The 17,219-nt window shown below is 49.0% G+C and overlaps 1 protein-coding gene across 1 annotated transcript; it reads right to left on the reverse strand.

Moving 5' to 3' along the window:
* Nucleotides 1-807: 807 nt before the first annotated feature.
* On the reverse strand, nucleotides 808-16,686 carry LOC115151361 (mucin-12). The gene is made up of 3 exons (XM_029695275.1): nucleotides 16,059-16,686; nucleotides 3,749-15,938; nucleotides 808-2,257 (listed from the first exon to the last, which is right to left on the reverse strand). Exons 1-3 carry the CDS (start codon nucleotides 16,530-16,532, stop codon nucleotides 1,548-1,550), a joined length of 13,374 nt encoding a protein of 4,457 aa, XP_029551135.1. The 5' UTR covers nucleotides 16,533-16,686; the 3' UTR covers nucleotides 808-1,547.
* Between the last annotated feature and the right edge of the window lie 533 nt (nucleotides 16,687-17,219).

Genomic DNA, 17,219 nt, shown 5'->3' on the forward strand with positions numbered 1-17,219 from the left:
GGAAAAATTACTTGTGTCATGCACAAAGTAGATGTCCTAACCGACTTGCCAAAACTATAGTTTGTTAACAAGAAATTTGCGGAGTGGTTGAAAAACGAGTTTTAATTAAACTTCCGACTTCAACTGTATACAGTGTGCGACTTTATTTATTTATCTTTAATCAATTGCTCACTGACATTTAAATATAGTTGTAAAGATGAACAAATAATCTGCAAATCATGAACATGAATGTCTTATAAATTATGTATTAATCAATGGCTTTTGATTCAATTTATTATAAAGTGTTGCCTTCTGATTTAATAATATGGTAATTTAGCAGATGCTCTCTTGTTCTCTTTCACCTGAGTTACCTGTGTTAGTGTTTTCTTCTCTTTCATCTCTCTCTCTCTCGGTATCTCCACCTCTCCTTCCTATAGCCTTTCTACGGCCTTCCGGCAGTGATCAATCAAATGGTTCTTCTCTCACATGTTGATGTAAGTGTGAGATGCGCTCTTCACAATGAGTTTGGGAGAAATGATCTCTACATGCTGTTTGTCATCACTCGTTTTTTTACTTTATTTTCTCCACAACTCTACTTCTGTACAGGTTCTTACTGGAGTTCAACGTCTGTGGGTTGTGGCAGTCGGATTACGTTGTAGACGGTAAATTATGCTCTTAATACTTTACGTGACGAAGGCCATTGCAAAGAGGATATTTGGATACATACCTGTGGAGGCAGAGTCTTTACGTGCTAGCTGAGAGGTTTGCATAGAAAGTCTATAAGTTATACATGTATAGTCAACATCATGGTGAGACTGAACACATCAACAAAGGAATTAAATTCTGTTTATTGACCTCATTTCATTTTTCCCGTAAAAAATACTGAGAATAAAAAAACATTACAACAATCAATCGTCAGTCAATCATTCCAGTACAATTCAAGAGATTTTGTCCATCTCTTCATTACCCTCCTCAAAGAGTATTTCTCTTTCTCGTCACAGGAGAAAGACTTCTATGAAACCGTTTTCCAACAATACTTTCACACTGTAACCTTACATAGATAATAAGAAGACATCTTATAAATTACTTCAGGAACTCTGAACATCTTTTCCACAGTTTGAGTGTTCCATTTGAAACCATAAAAAAGTGGTGTTTCGTTTCAGACCACCAAGTGGCAGTATTTTACCAACAGAGCAGGCTTTCCCGAGGCCCACTAATATTAATCAAGAAATTAAGAAGATTTAGGTGTTGTTGACCCGCCTGAATCAGAGATTTAACATTTGAAAGAGTAAATAAAATGATGGAATATATTAAAATTGCTTGTTAAACAAAAGGCATTATAAACCCCCAAAATATGAAACAGCAGTACAATCTGAATGTTTTCATTTGCGTATCAAACAGTGCTCCTCCCTAAAAAAATCGTATTTTTAACATTGAGCATTTTATCAGCTTTTTCCTGCTTTTGTCATGGACCCATTGAAAAATCTCGGAGGCCTCATAGGGGTCCCCGGCCCCCTATTTGAGAATTGCAACTGCTGAGAACGCCAACCGAGGAGCCAGCCAGCCGATCACTTTGCATAGCCCCGTGGCCTGATCATCATTCTGACAGTCTTGAAAGATTGTCTGTCATTAGTCGGGTAGTACTCTGTGGATATGTTATGCCACGTCCCCCAGTAGATCCCGTTCCGCACCCCTTTGTATTTTCCCACATAATATCTCCCGTTGAGGTTGGAAGCCATGCAGGCGTCAAACCACCAGCCTGAGCTGTAGTAGGCCCCACAGTTCCCTGAAGGGTAGCGGTCATAGTCCCTGTCAGGAGTCGTAAAGAACCTGTTGTTGTGGTCGTAACTCTTGCTAAATTGAAGTGCATCTCCTGCCGTGCCCGAGTACCCACCCACAGATAGGCGGTAGCGTAGCCGCTCACCAGCCACGCGGAAGAGCCTGTACTCTGCGTACTCCGTCATGCCGTTAAAGTCTTCCAGCTCCACCCTAAGGACCATCACCCTGTTTCGGGTCAGCAGGTGGATGTGGTCGTTGCCCAGCCAGAACTCCCCAACCATCAGGTCACCGAAGCCCGTCCGGTATTCAGCCCAGGTCCGGTTGAAGTCCACACTGCCGTCCTGACGGAGCTGAATGACGGTCCACCCTCCGCCATGAGACTCCATGTCACAGAACACTGCAATGGTTCCGTTCTTAGGGTCAGGGGTCACTTGGTAGACTCTGCTATTCCTCTCCCCCCTGGCCATGTGGTCAGAGCAGTCTCTGGGTGCCATGGTAACTGTTGAGTAGAAGGATAGTGGAATGATAAAATTAGATTGGAGTAGTCTGTAATCCTTGTTGAAGAAAAGGTGAACTTGCAGCATAACACAAATATACATGTTCTTACTGTAGGCCTACAGAAACTAAACTGATTAAATAAAGGTTATTTTATTTGTATCTTTTGCAAACAAAATACAATATTTCACACATTTGAAACTATACACACAAGATTAGAATATGATTGTATCATGCTGAAATAGCTAGGATTTATCGGTTACCATAAATTTGAAGTATTTTTATGTTAAGGAAAATGTCCCTGAAACAGATTTCAGTTAAATGTCAATTAGAGTTGTTAAGTCGGTAAAACATTTAGGTGCTTGGCTTAAAGTGGCCTTGTACATTAATAAAAGCTAGCAATAGCTTTGTGTGACACTTCATTTGTTATTTGATATATGTGCCACTCAGCAATAACAATGTGTGTTTAAGCTGACTATGACCTAAAAGCATGCTCTGCACAGTCACACCTTGATCCCTATTTAAGCCACACACACTCACAGACATGCACATGCTCACATATATAAATTCTTAATTTAACAGAGAATAACCACAAACCACACAACATCTGTTACAAAGATGATGATGTCAAAACTCCACCACAGTATAATAGGCTCATTAAACATCACCTTAGGTCGCTTGGACTTCAAAGTTACAATCCTCATAATTTATAATGGAGATGATATCACACTGATATAAAGTTGATTGAGCAATATTACATTTTTTTCCAGAACAACATTGTTCCACTCACAACAATATATTTTCCAGTCACAATTTCTACTGTTATCTGCCATAACCTAGGCTACACTGTTTCAATAGAAGTTTATAATTTATCTTAACCAATGGGGAAAGGATAGGGTTTTTGTACTTATGTGGGATCTTAATCTGTTGCAGGATGTCTTTTCTACAATGCAGGACATTTAAAACTTGTAGTGTATTTGAGGTTCAAAAAGGCTTCTTTTTGTAATTTGTCATTTCCACTTAGACGTGTCATACTTGATTTTCCCTTATGAAAAATGTATTAACCTCTACAAAAATGTCTATTAAATATAATCCACATAATAATACAAATTTCCTGTTGCTGCAGGATTATTTTCCTGCTGTAACAAACTGGCTCAAATGAAGATCCTACATCTGTGTTGGCTGTAGTCAGAATTTTTAGTGCCGTATTTGTATAGCACGATTCTATTAAGTTTACAAAAAAAAATGTAATCTTAATAACTTAATAACAGTGAATAGCCTTTCTGGATCTTGTTTTGAATAAGTCAACACATTTGGTAGCTATCTACTATAGGCTACCTGGTACCAAATAATACATAATACGGCTTGATTCAGTGAACCCGTAAGAAAGCTCAAACTAAACTTTATGTAATTATCAATTACAATCTAATTATCATAATTCCATTTAAATAGCAGACAATAGCATGTAAAGTAAAATAGAATTGATTTATCTTACCTCCTGGTGAAATCTGTGCAGGGCTTTGAGGCTGGTTCTCCGTCCTGTTAGTCTTGCTGCCTACCTGGTCCTTCTCTGTGAGCAGGTTTAGCCCAGGAAGGACCTTTGGATGCCCTCCTCGAGAAACCTTTGGCCCTCCGCTTGTATCCTTTGTGTCATTCAGACTAGCAGATACCTGGCTGGTCTTCACACGCAGTTCTCTCACACTGGGGGTGGAAGACTCCGGTATGGGGCTGGGGGTAGGGGAGTCGGGGCTGGGGGTAGGGGCGTCAGGGCTGGTAGTAAGGCTATGGTTAGAGTTGGCCAATGGAATGGGACTAGTAGTGGTAGTTTTGGGGCTAGGCCTTGTGCTAAATTGTTGCCTTGAGCTGGTCTTTTTTAGACTGGCGATAGTAGTGGTCATTGTGACAGGGCTAGTGGATGTTTTCCGGCTTGTGCTAGAGATGATTTTTGAGCTAGAGCTGAGGGTAGTTTGTTGGTTAGGTCTTGTAGTTCTTGAGCCAGGGCTTGTGGCCGTTTGTGGGCTGGGGTCAGTCACAGTCCTTTGGCTATTGGATGTCTTGGGGCTAGGTGTGGAGGAAGTGGTCCTTGGACCTTGGGTGGTGGTTTTGGGCCAAGGCTTTGGAGCAGGTCTGGGCTTCAGCACAGGCTTTGGTTTTGGTCCAGGTTTAGGTGTTCGGTCTGGAATATGTCTTGGGTCTGGTTTGGGCTTTGTGCCAGGTTTAGGCTTACGTTCAGGTTTAAGCTTTAGGCCAGGTCTGGTAGTTGTTGTGCTGGGTTCTCGCTTTTGGGCAGACTTTGTCTCAGGACTGATGCTGATACTGGTCGTCCATGAACTGGAACTTATGGAGGTTGTGCTTGCTGGAGTTGGACTGATTGTTTTGCTGCTTGAGCTGGAAGAGTTGGTCCAAATTCTTGAACTAGTGATCTTTGAGCTAGTGTTAGTGGTGGTTGTGTGTTCTGGAGTTGGGCTACCGCTGGTGCTGGTCCCCATGCTGAGCCTGAAGGTTCTGTAGTTCATCCTGGATCCTGGACTAGTGACCTTTGGGTCAGGATTAGTGGTGATTCTGGTTGCTGAAAATGAGCTCAGTGTTGTACTGCTTCGGCTTGAGCTGGAAGGGCCATTCCGGATGCTTGGACTGGTGGTAGTTGGGCCAGGGCTACTGGTGGTGGCTATAGAGTGGCTCTGTGTGCTGCTGCTTAGACTAGTACTGGTCTTGGTGTCCCGTAGAGTGGGGCTGGTAATGCTGATCCCAGGGCTGAAGCTGGTAGACCTGAAGCTTGAACTGGTAGTTTTGGAGCTTGGGCTATGGATAGTGGTAAGAGATGGGTCAGGCCTGGGAGTGATTTTTGGGCTGGAAGAACTAGTAGGATTGGCTGGTCTGGGCTTTAGGACAGACTTTGGTTTTGGTCTTGGTTTGGGTCTTAGGCCTGGAATAGGCCTTGGGCCTGGTTTGGGATTTGGTTCAGTTTCAGGCCTTAGGTCATCTTTAGGCTTTAGGCTGGGTCTGGGCTGTAAGCCTGGTCTGGGCTGTGGCCCAGATTCTGGCTTTGTGCTAAGTCTGGGGATCCACTGGGACCTGGTGATCGTTGGGCTGGGTCTAGGATTTTGGTCAAACTTTGTCGCATGGCCGGAGCTGGCACTGATGCTCAGTGAGCTGAGTCTAGTAAAGCTGGTTGATGGGCTGGGGTTAGTGGCGGAGGAGCTGGCCTTGATAATTGGATTGGTGGTGGTTGTAGTTGCTGGAGTGGGACTACTGCTGGTTCTGGCCCCAGGGCTAAGGCTAGTGGTGGTGGTTGAAGTTGAGCCGGGTTTGGGTGTGGTCTTTGGTCCTGAACTGGAGAAGCTAGTCGGGCTGGGTGGTCTGGGCTTTAAGATTGGTTTAAGCTTTGATCCAGGTTTAGGCTTTGAACTTGGAATAGGCCTTCGGCCTGGTTTGTGCTTTTGGTCTGGTTTGGGTTTTAGGCCAGGTTTGGGCTTAATGCTAAATCTGGGGGTTGTTGAGCTGGGTTCAGGATGTTGGGCAGACTTTGACTCAGGACTGATGCTGGTACTGGTGGTCCTTGAGCTGAGGCTAGTGAAGCTGGTGCTTGAGTTGGGGCTAGTGGTGGTATTGGTTGCTGGAGTTGGGCTTAGTGTGATGCTTCTTGAGCTGGAAGAGCCTGTCCGGATGCTTGAACTGGTGATCTTTGGGCTAGAGCTAGTGGTGGTTGTGGTTGCTTTAGAGTGACTTGGTGTGGTTCTGCTGAGACTGCCTGAACTGGGGGTTGTAAAGCTAATCCCAAGGCTGGAGCTGGTAGTCCTGGAGTTTGGACTTGTGGTCTTTGGGCTGAGGCTAGTGGGGATGTCTGGAGTTGAGCCAGGTCTGGGAGTGGTCTTTGAGATGGAGCTGGGGGAGCTGGTTGGATTGGGTGGTCTGGGCTTTAAGTCAGGTGTGAGCTTTGGTCCAGGTATGGGTCCTGGAATAGGCCTTAAGCCTGGTTTAGGCTGTAAGCCAGGTCTGGGAGTCAACCAGAACCTAGTTCTGGAGCTTGGATGGGTGGTCCTTGAGCTAGGTCTAGCAGTGGTTGTAGTTCCTGGAGTGGGGCTACCACTACTGCTACTGCTGATGCTGACCCCAGAGCTGGAACTAGTGGTCTTGTAGCTTGGATTAGTAATCTTTGTGGTGGTGCCTGGAAAGGGGCCTGGTGTGGTGCTACTTTGGCTGGTACTTGTCCGCGTGGTCTGCCAACTGTGGCTTGTGATCCCAGGGCTGAGGCTAGTGGTGGGAGTTATGTTACTGGTCTTAGGGTTGAGGCTGGTTGGGCTGGGTGGTCTGGGCTTTAGGATGGGCTTTGATTGTGGTCCAGGTTTAGGCCTTAGGCCTGGAATAGGCTTTGCGCCTGGTTCGTTCTTTAGTTCAGGTTTAGACTTCAGGCCAGGTTTGGGCTGTAGGTTAAGTCGAGACTGTAGGCCAGGTTTGGGCTTGATCCTAAGTCTGGCAGTTGTCGTGTTTGTTTCAGGGTTTTGGACAGACATTGTCTCAGGGCTGGAGCTGGTACTGGTGGTCCTTGCGCTGAGGCTAGTGAAGCTGGTCCTTGGGCTGCGGCTAGTTGTGGTTGTTGCTTCATGAGTTGAACTTGAGCTGGAAGAGCTGGTCGGGATGCTTGAACTGGAAGTCTTTGGGATAGCACTAGTGGTGGTTACTGGAGAGTGTCCCGGTGTGGTGCTGCTTTTGCTGATACTTTTCTTAGTAGTCTGTTGACTGGGTTTTGTAAAGCTGATCCCAGGGCTAAAGCTTGTGGTGGTGGTTGAAGTTGAGACAGTTCTTGGATAAGTATTTGGGCTAGAGCTAGATGAGCTGGTTGGTTTGAGTGGTCTGGGCTTCAAGACAGGCTTTGGTGTTGGTCTAGGTTTGGGTCTAGGGCCTGGAATGGGTTTTGCACCTGCTTTGGGCTTTAGGCCAGGTCTGGGCTTAATCCTAGGTCTGGTAGTCATTGTGATGTGTTCAAGGTTTTGGGCAGGTGTCATCTCAGGGCTGGAGCTGGTACTGGTGGTCCTTGAGCTAAGGCTAGTGAAGCTGGTCCCTGAGCTGCGGCTTGTGGTAATTGTAGTTGCTGGAGTTGAACTTGATGGTGTGGGCTGTAGGACAGGCTTTGATTTCAGTCCTGGTTTTTGTCTGTGGCCTGGAATAGGCTTTGCACCTGGTTTTAGCTTTAAGCTGGGTGTGGGGGTCCACAAGGACCCAATTCTGGCACTTGAACTGGTGGTCCTTGGGATAGATCTAGCGGTGGTTGAATCTCTTAGAGTTGGGCCACTGCTACTGCTGGCCCTAGGGCTGGAACTAGTCATCCTATAGCTTGGGCCGGTATTCGTTGAGCTAGGATTAGTAGTGGTGGCTGAAGAGTGTCCCAGTGTGGTGCTACTTTGGCTGGGTTTTGCACCTGGTTTTGGCTTTAGGCCAGGTCTGGGCTTAATCCTAGGTCTGGTAGTCATTGTGCTGGGTTCAGGGTTTTGGACAGATGTCGTCTCAGGGCTGGAGCTGGTACTGGTGGTCCTTGAGCTGAGGCTAGTGAAGCTGGTCCTTGAGCTGTGGTTAGTGATGGTTGTTGTTGCTGGAGTTTGTCTTGGCCTTGTGCTGTTAAGACTGCCTTGACTGGGGCTTGGATTACTAATCCCTGGGCTGGAATTGGTAGTAAAGGAGGCTGGACTGGTGCTATTTGGGCTGAGTTTTGTGCTGGTGTCTAGAGTTGAGCCAGTTCTTGAAGTTATCTCTGGGACGGCTAGGGAAGAGCCAGTTGAGCTTGATGGTGTGGGCTTTAGGACAGGCTTTGATTTTGGTCCAGGTTTGGGTCTGGGGCCTGGAACAGGCCTTGCACCTGGTTTTGCCTTTAGACTGGGTCTGGGGGTCCACCGGAACCCAATTCTGGAGCTTGGACTGGTGGTCCTTGTGCTAGGTCTAGTGGTGGTTGTAGTTCCTGTAGTTGAGCTACTGCTAATGCTGTCCCCAGGGCTGGAACTAGTAGTCTTGTAGCTTGTGCTAGTAATCTTTGAGCTAGGACTATTGGTGCTGGCTGAAGAGTGTCCCGGTGTGGTGTTGCTTCGGCTGGTACCTTTCTTAGTTGTGTGTAGATTGGGTCTGATCCCAGGGCTAAGCCAAGTAGTGGTTGTTGAAGTTGAACCAGTTCTGGGATAGGTCTTTGGGCTAGAGCTGGAGGAGCTTGTTGGGCTGGGTGGTCTGGGCTTTAGGACAGGCTTTGACTTTGGTACAGGTTTTGGTCTGTGGCCTGGATTGGGTTTTGTGCCTGGTTTGGGCTTTTGGCCAGGTTTGGGGTGTAGGTCTGGTCTGGGCTTAATCCTAGGTGTGGTAGTCATTGTGCTGCGTTCAGGGTTTTGGGCAGATGTCATCTTAGGGCTGGAGCTGGTACTGGTGGTCCTTGAGCTGAGGCTAGGGAAGCTGGTTCCTGGGCTGCGACTAGTGGTGGTTGTAACTGCTGGAGTTGAACTTGAGCTGGCAGAGCTGGTTGGGATGCTTGAACTGGAAGTCTTTGGGCTAGTGGTGGTTGCTGGAGAGTGTCTTGCTGTTGTGCTGTTAAGACTGCCTAGACTGGGGCTTGAATTACTAATCCCTGGGCTGGAGCTGGTAGTAAAGGATCCTGGACTGGTGGTATTTGGGCTGAGGCATGTGCTGTTGTCTGGAGTTGAACCAGGTCTGGGAGTGATCTCTGGGTCAGAGCTGGAAGAGCCAGTTTTCCTTGGTGTGGGATTTTGGACACGCTTTGGTTTTGGTCTAGGTTTTGTTCTGGGGCCTGGAATAGGCTTTGCACCTGGTTTTGGCTTTTGGCCAGGTCTATGGGTCCACAAGGACCCAATTTTTGTGCTTGGACTGGTGGTCTTAGGGCTAGATCTCGCGGTGGGTGAAGTTCCTGGAGTTGGGCTACTGGTACTGCTGGCCCCAGGGCCGGAAGTAGTTGTCTTGAAGCTTGGGCTGTTAATCTTTGAGCTAGGACTAGTGGTGGTGGCTGAAGAGTGTCCCAGTGTGGTGCTGCTTTGGTTGGTACTTGACTTAGTGATCTGTAGACTGAGTCTTGTAAAGCTGATTCCAGGGCTAAGGCTAGTGGTGGTGGTTGAAGTTGAGCCACTTCTGGAAGCGGTCTTAGGGTTGAAGCTGAAGGAGCTTGTTGGGCTGGGTGTTCTGGGCTTTTTTACAGGCTTTGGTTTTGGTCCAGGTTTGAGTCTGGGGCCTGGAATGGGTTTTGTAACTGGATTGGGTTTTGTGCCTGGTTTGGGCTTCATGCCAGGTCTGGGCTTAATCCAAGGTCTGGTAGTCATTGTGCTCGGTTCAGGTTTTTGAGCAGATGTCGTCTCAGGGTTGGAGCTGGTACTGGTGGTCCTTGAGCTGAGGCTAGGGAAGCTGGTTCCTGGGCTGCGGCTAGCGGTGGTTGTAGTTGCAGTAGTTGAACTTGAGCTGGAAGAGCTAGTTGGGATGCTTGAACTGGAAATATTTGGGTGAGAGCTAGTGGTGGTTGCTGGAGAGTGCCTTGTCATTGTACTTCTAAGACTTGCTAGACTGGGGATTGTATTACTAATCCTTGGGCTGGAGCTGGTAGTAAAGGTTCCTGGACTGGTGGTATTTGGGCTGAGGCTTGTGCTGTTGTCTGGAGTTGAGCCAGGTCTGGGAGTGATCTCTGGGACAGAGCTGGAAAAGCCAGTTGGGCTTGATGGTGTGGGCTTTAGGACAGGCTTTGGTTTGGGTCCAGGTTTTGTTCTGGGGCCTGGAATGGGCTTTGCACCTGGTTTTGGCTTCAGGCCAGGTCTATGGGTCCACAATAACCCAATTCTGGCACTTGGACTGGTGGTCCTAGGGCTAGATCTAGCAGGGGTTGAAGTTCCTGGAGTTGGGCTACTGGTACTGCTGGCCCCAGGGCTGGAACTAGTTGTCCTGTAGCTTGGGCTGGTAATCTTTGAGCTCGGACTAGTTGTGGTGGCTGAAGAGTGTCCCAGTGTGGTGCTGCTTTGGTTCCTACTTGTCCTAGTGGTCTGTAGAATGGGTCTTGTAAAGCTGATTCCATGGCTAAGGCTAGTGGTGGTGGTTGAAGTTGAGCCAGTTCTGGAAGTGGTCTTAGGGTTGAAGCTGGAGGAGCTTGTTGGGCTGAGTGGTCTGTGCTTTTGGACAGGCTTTGGTTTTGGTCCAGGTTTGAGTCTGGGGCCTGGAATGGGTTTTGTAACTGGTTTGGGTTTTGTGCCTGGTTTGGGCTTCATGCCAGGTCTGGGTTTAATCCAAGGTCTGGTAGTCATTGTGCTCGGTTCAGGTTTTTGAGCAGATGTCGTCTCAGGGTTGGAGCTGGTACTGGTGGTCCTTGAGCTGAGGCTAGTGAAGCTGGTTCCTGGGCTGCGGCTAGCGGTGGTTGTAGTTGCAGTAGTTGAACTTGAGCTGGAAGAGCTAGTTGGGATGCTTGAACTGGAAATATTTGGGCGAGAGCTAGTGGTGGTTGCTGCAGAGTGCCTTGCCATTGTACTTCTAAGACTGCCTAGACTGGGGCTTGAATTACTAATCCCTGGGCTGGAGCTGGTAGTAAAGGTTCCTGGACTGGTGGTATTTGGGCTGAGGCTTGTGCTGTTGTCTGGAGTTGAGCCAGGTCTGGGAGTGATCTCTGGGACAGAGCTGGAAAAGCCAGTTGGGCTTGATGGTGTGGGCTTTAGGACAGGCTTTGGTTTGGGTCCAGGTTTTGTTCTGGGGCCTGGAATGGGCTTTGCACCTGGTTTTGGCTTTAGGCCAGGTCTATGGGTCCACAATAACCCAATTCTGGCACTTGGACTGGTGGTCCTAGGGCTAGATCTAGCAGGGGTTGAAGTTCCTGGAGTTGGGCTACTGTTACTGCTGGCCCCAGGGCTGGAACTAGTTGTCCTGTAGCTTGGGCTGGTAATCTTTGAGCTCGGACTAGTTGTGGTGGCTGAAGAGTGTCCCAGTGTGGTGCTGCTTTGGTTCCTACTTGTCCTAGTGGTCTGTAGAATGGGTCTTGTAAAGCTGATTCCATGGCTAAGGCTAGTGGTGGTGGTTAAAGTTGAGCCAGTTCTGGAAGTGGTCTTAGGGTTGAAGCTGGAGGAGCTGGTTGGGCTGGGTGGTCTGTGCTTTTGGACAGGCTTTGGTTTTGGTCCAGGTTTGAGTCTGGGGCCTGGAATGGGTTTTGTAACTGGTTTGGGTTTTGTGCCTGGTTTGGGCTTCATGCCAGGTCTGGGCTTAATCCAAGGTCTGGTAGTCATTGTGCTCGGTTCAGGTTTTTGAGCAGATGTCGTCTCAGGGTTGGAGCTGGTACTGGTGGTCCTTGAGCTGAGGCTAGTGAAGCTGGTTCCTGGGCTGCGGCTAGCGGTGGTTGTAGTTGCAGTAGTTGAACTTGAGCTGGAAGAGCTAGTTGGGATGCTTGAACTGGAAATATTTGGGAGAGAGCTAGTGGTGGTTGCTGCAGAGTGCCTTGCCATTGTACTTCTAAGACTGCCTAGACTGGGGCTTGAATTACTAATCCCTGGGCTGGAGCTGGTAGTAAAGGTTCCTGGACTGGTGGTATTTGGGCTGAGGCTTGTGCTGTTGTCTGGAGTTGAGCCAGGTCTGGGAGTGATCTCTGGGACAGAGCTGGAAAAGCCAGTTGGGCTTGATGGTGTGGGCTTTAGGACAGGCTTTGGTTTGGGTCCAGGTTTTGTTCTGGGGCCTGGAATGGGCTTTGCACCTGGTTTTGGCTTTAGGCCAGGTCTATGGGTCCACAATAACCCAACTCTGGCACTTGGACTGGTGGTCCTAGGGCTAGATCTAGCAGGGGTTGAAGTTCCTGGAGTTGGTCTAATGGTACTGCTGGCCCCAGGGCTGGAACTAGTTGTCCTGTAGCTTGGGCTGGTAATCTTTGAGCTCGGACTAGTTGTGGTGGCTGAAGAGTGTCCCAGTGTGGTGCTGCTTTGGTTCCTACTTGTCCTAGTGGTCTGTAGAATGGGTCTTGTAAAGCTGATTCCATGGCTAAGGCTAGTGGTGGTGGTTGAAGTTGAGCCAGTTCTGGAAGTGGTCTTAGGGTTGAAGCTGGAGGAGCTTGTTGGGCTGAGTGGTCTGTGCTTTTGGACAGGCTTTGGTTTTGGTCCAGGTTTGAGTCTGGGGCCTGGAATGGGTTTTGTAACTGGTTTGGGTTTTGTGCCTGGTTTGGGCTTCATGCCAGGTCTGGGCTTAATCCAAGGTCTGGTAGTCATTGTGCTCGGTTCAGGTTTTTGAGCAGATGTCATCTCAGGGTTGGAGCTGGTACTGGTGGTCCTTGAGCTGAGGCTAGTGAAGCTGGTTCCTGGGCTGCGGCTAGCGGTGGTTGTAGTTGCAGTAGTTGAACTTGAGCTGGAAGAGCTAGTTGGGATGCTTGAACTGGAAATATTTGGGCGAGAGCTAGTGGTGGTTGCTGCAGAGTGCCTTGCCATTGTACTTCTAAGACTGCCTAGACTGGGGCTTGAATTACTAATCCCTGGGCTGGAGCTGGTAGTAAAGGTTCCTGGACTGGTGGTATTTGGGCTGAGGCTTGTGCTGTTGTCTGGAGTTGAGCCAGGTCTGGGAGTGATCTCTGGGACAGAGCTGGAAAAGCCAGTTGGGCTTGATGGTGTGGGCTTTAGGACAGGCTTTGGTTTGGGTCCAGGTTTTGTTCTGGGGCCTGGAATGGGCTTTGCACCTGGTTTTGGCTTTAGGCCAGGTCTATGGGTCCACAATAACCCAATTCTGGCACTTGGACTGGTGGTCCTAGGGCTAGATCTAGCAGGGGTTGAAGTTCCTGGAGTTGGGCTACTGTTACTGCTGGCCCCAGGGCTGGAACTAGTTGTCCTGTAGCTTGGGCTGGTAATCTTTGAGCTCGGACTAGTTGTGGTGGCTGAAGAGTGTCCCAGTGTGGTGCTGCTTTGGTTCCTACTTGTCCTAGTGGTCTGTAGAATGGGTCTTGTAAAGCTGATTCCATGGCTAAGGCTAGTGGTGGTGGTTGAAGTTGAGCCAGTTCTGGAAGTGGTCTTAGGGTTGAAGCTGGAAGAGCTGGTTGGGCTGGGTGGTCTGGGCTTTAGGACATGCTTTGGTTTTTGTCCAGGTTTGTGTCTCTGGCCTGGAATGGGTTTTGTGCCTGGTTTAGGCTTTTGTCCAGGCCTGGGCTGTAGGCCTGGTCTGGGCTTAATCCAAGGTCTGGTAGTCACTGTGTTGGGTTCAGGGTTTTGGGCAGACGTTGTCTCATGGCTGGGACTGGCACTGGGGGTCCTTGAGCTGAGGCTAGTGAAGCTGGTCCTTGGGCTACGGCTTGTGGTGGTTGTAGTTGCTGGAGTTGAATTTGAGCTGGAAGAGCTGGTCGGTATCCTTGAACTGGAAATCTTTGGGCTAAGGCTTGTGGTGGGTACTGAAGTGTGTCCCGGTCTGGTGCTGCTTTCGCTGGTACTTGTCTTAGTAGTCTGTAGATGGGGTATTGTACAGCTGATCCCAGGGCTAAGGCTAGTGGTGGTGGTTGAAGTTGAGCCAGTTCTTGGATTGGTCTTTGGGCTAGAGCTTGATGAGCTGGGTCGTCTGGGCTTTAGGACAGGCTTTGGTGTTGGTCCAGGTTTAGGTCTGGTGCCTGGAATGGGTTTTGCTCCTGTTTTGGGCTTTAGTCCAGATCTGGGCTTAATCCAAGTTCTGGTAGTCATTGTGCTGTGTTCAGGGTTTTGGGCAGGTGTCATCTTAGGACTGGTGCTGCTACTGGTGGTCATTGAGATGCGGCTAGTGAAGCTGGTTCCTGAGCTGCGGCTAGTGGTGGTTGTAATTGCTGGAGTTGAACTTGAGCTGGAAGAGCTAGTCTGGATGCATGAACTGGAAGTTGTTGGGCTAGTTGTGGTTGCTGGAGAGTGTCTTGGCATTGTGCTGTTAAGACTCCCTAGACTATGGCTTGTATTACTAATCCTTTGGCTGGAGCTGATAATATAGGATCCTGGACTGGTGGTATTTGGGCTGAGGCTTGTGCTGTTGTCTGGAGTTGAGCCAGGCCTGGGAGTGATCTCTGGGACAGAGCTGGATGGTATTGGCTTGGGTTTTGGTCCAGGTTTGGTTCTGGGGCCTGGAATAGGCTTTGCTCCTGGTTTTGGCTTTAGAGGGGTTGACAAGTACCCAATTCTGGCGCTTGGACTGGTGGCCCTAGGGCTAGATTGAGCAGTGGTTGAAGTTCCTGGAGTTGGGCTATTGCTACTGCTTGCCCCAGGCCTGGAACTAGTCATCTTGTAGCTTGGGCTGGTAATCTTTGAGCTAGGACTAGTGGTGGTGGCTGAAGAGTGTCCCAGTGTGGTGCTGCTTTGGCTGGTACTTGTCTTAGTGGTCTGTAGACTGGGTCTTGTAAAGCTGATCCCAGGGCTAAGGCTAGTGGTGGTGGTTGAAGTTGAGCCAGTTCTGGAAGCGGTCTTCTGATTGAAGCTAGAGGAGCTGGTTGGGCTCGGTGGCCTGGGCTTTAGGACATGCTTTGGTTTTGGTCCAGGTTTAGGTCTAATGCCTGAGATTGGCTTTTCGCCTGGTTTAGGTTTTCGTTCATCTTTAGGCTTTACGCTGTGTCTGGGCTTTAGGCCTGGTCTGGGCTGTGGCCCAGATTTTGGCTTTGTGCTAGGCCTTGGGTTCCACCATGACCTGGTAATTGTTGGGCTGGGTCCTGGGTTTTTGTCAGTCATTGTCCGTGCAGTGCTGGAGCTGGTGGTGGTCTGTGAGCTGAGGTTGGAGGAGCTAGTCAGGCTGGGTGGTATGGGCTTAAGGCCAGGTCTGATGGCCTGGATAGTTTGGTTGGGCTTGTACTTCTGGGAAGGTCTGTTTCTTGGGCTAATAATCCTTTTTGATGAGCTGATGGTTGTTTGGTTTGAGCTTGTTTTGATACTTGGGATGGTTCTGTCAGTCCTGTAGCTGGTGCCTGAACTTGGGGTTGTGATGGGGTCAGACCTGGTGGCTCCCTGGCGAGGTAAAGAGGAGATGGTCCTTTGACTTGAGCTTATGTTAAGAATTGAGCTTTTCCTTGTGCTGGAGATGGAGGAAAATCTTGGGCTAGAGGTTGAGCTGGAGGAAGGACTTGGAATATATCCACCGGCAGTGTCTGATCTAGATCCTGGGCTGGGATTGGTGGCAGGGCCTGAGATGGAGGTGGATGTTTGGTCTGGTCCTGAGGAGTGAGGTCTGGGGATTGAGCCCTGTGTCAAACCAGTGCTTGGGCTAGTTGAAGCTATGTCCTGATTATCACTTGACCCATCTGTCGTCACCACTATGCTGTGTCTCTGCACTTTTTGGACTCTTTTTTCTACCACTTTCTCTATCTTCTTTACTGTCTCCTCTCTCTGATTCTCTTTCTTTTTTTCTGTCTGTCTGTGGCTCGGGATTTGCTTCTCTCTCTCTTTCTTCTTCTGCCATTCTTTCTCTCCCTGGGTCTTCTTCCCTTGCCAAGGATGTTGGCTCTGCCTCTCCTTCTCTTTCTTTTTTTCACTCTCTTTCTCTATCTTCCCCTCCCTTTCCCTCTCTATCTCCACCTGATGTTGTCCCTTCTCCCCGATCTGTTCCCTATTTCCCCGCCCTCTCTCTTCTTTCTCTCTACTCTCATGCTCCAGATCCTTCTCCCTTACCTTATCCCCCTGACTCTCCTCGGTTTCCACCTTCGTTTCCCATAACCTCTCTCTTTCATTTTCACTCCCACTGTTTTTCTCTATCTCTCCCCCTCTCCCCCTTTCCCCTTCTAAAATGTTCACCTTCTCCATCCCTGGCTCCCTTCTCTCCTCTTCCTCTCTCTTGGTCTCATTCTCTATTTTTCTCTCCCTCTCTATCCCCCATTCCCTGTTTACCCCTCTTTCTCTCTCCTTTTCCCGCTCCCACTCTCTCTCCCACTCTTTCTCCCGTTCTCTCTTTCTTATCTCAACAATATTGTTCTCAATCTCCCTGGCCCTCTCCTCCACTCCCTCTCTCTCTTCCACAATTGTTCTCTCCCTGCCTCTTGCCCCCTCTCCCTCCTTGTCCATCTCCATCTTCCTTTCTCTGTCTCCCTGTCTCTCTGTCTTCTTCTCCCCCTCCTTCTTCCCCTCTTTCTCCTTCTCACTCTCTCCCAATCTCACCTTCTCCTTCTCTCTGTCCCCCAGCCTCTCTCTCTCCCGCTCCATCTGGCTTATCCTGCACTCCATGCAGGCTCTCTTCAGCTGCTCCACGGTCTCCTTTAGCCTCTGCACCTCCTTCACAGTCCTCTCCAATTCCCTGAGCTGCCGGGGCAGCATTACATCCAGCGGTGGCAGGGTCACTCGGTAGGGGCATGCGTCCTCGTCCATCCCCTCTCCCCCACACTTCCCTGCAGGCTTTATAGTTACCAAGCAGCTCCCAGATTCTGTACCCCAATTAAAGTCTCCCTTGCTGAGGTTTGCATAGTTCCCAGGGGGCGTGGAGAAGGCCAGCAGGGTCCCGCACACGCAGAGCACAGCTAACCTCATCGCTATCCTGAGCTATAAGAATTCTGAGAGAAGAGAGGGCGAGAGAGGGTGCATGAGGATGCCAAAGACCCACCTCGGTGTGTGGGAAGCTGTGACAGAGAGTGGGAGGGAGGAAAGAAGGGGAAGAAAGAGGAGGGGGCTGAGGGACTTCTTGAAAGTGGTGTTTGCTTGTGTGAGAAGGATTTAGAGGAGATTGGGCGTCCACTTCAAGGGGGTATCTATGTCTGTGAGTGAGACAGGAAAGGATGAGATGAAGAAAGAGAGAGTGAGAGAGGTAAAGAAAGAGAGGGGAGGAAAGAGAGAGAAAGAGATAATTGGGGGATTATAGCAGTCTTTGGCTGCTTCAGCATGTCACCAAAAGAGTTAACAGGTACAGAGCTAAATCGTTCATAAAAGGCACAAGGCACGAAAAGCTTTAAAAACGAAAGGCATTTATACAGCACATTGTAATCCTATTATTATTTCCCACATTGTCTTTAACCAAATCAAAACATCTAATGAGGACCATTCGCAACGCATTCTTATTCC

The sequence above is a fragment of the Salmo trutta genome, chromosome 17, assembly GCF_901001165.1.
Source record: "Salmo trutta chromosome 17, fSalTru1.1, whole genome shotgun sequence".
NCBI lineage: Eukaryota > Metazoa > Chordata > Actinopteri > Salmoniformes > Salmonidae > Salmo > Salmo trutta.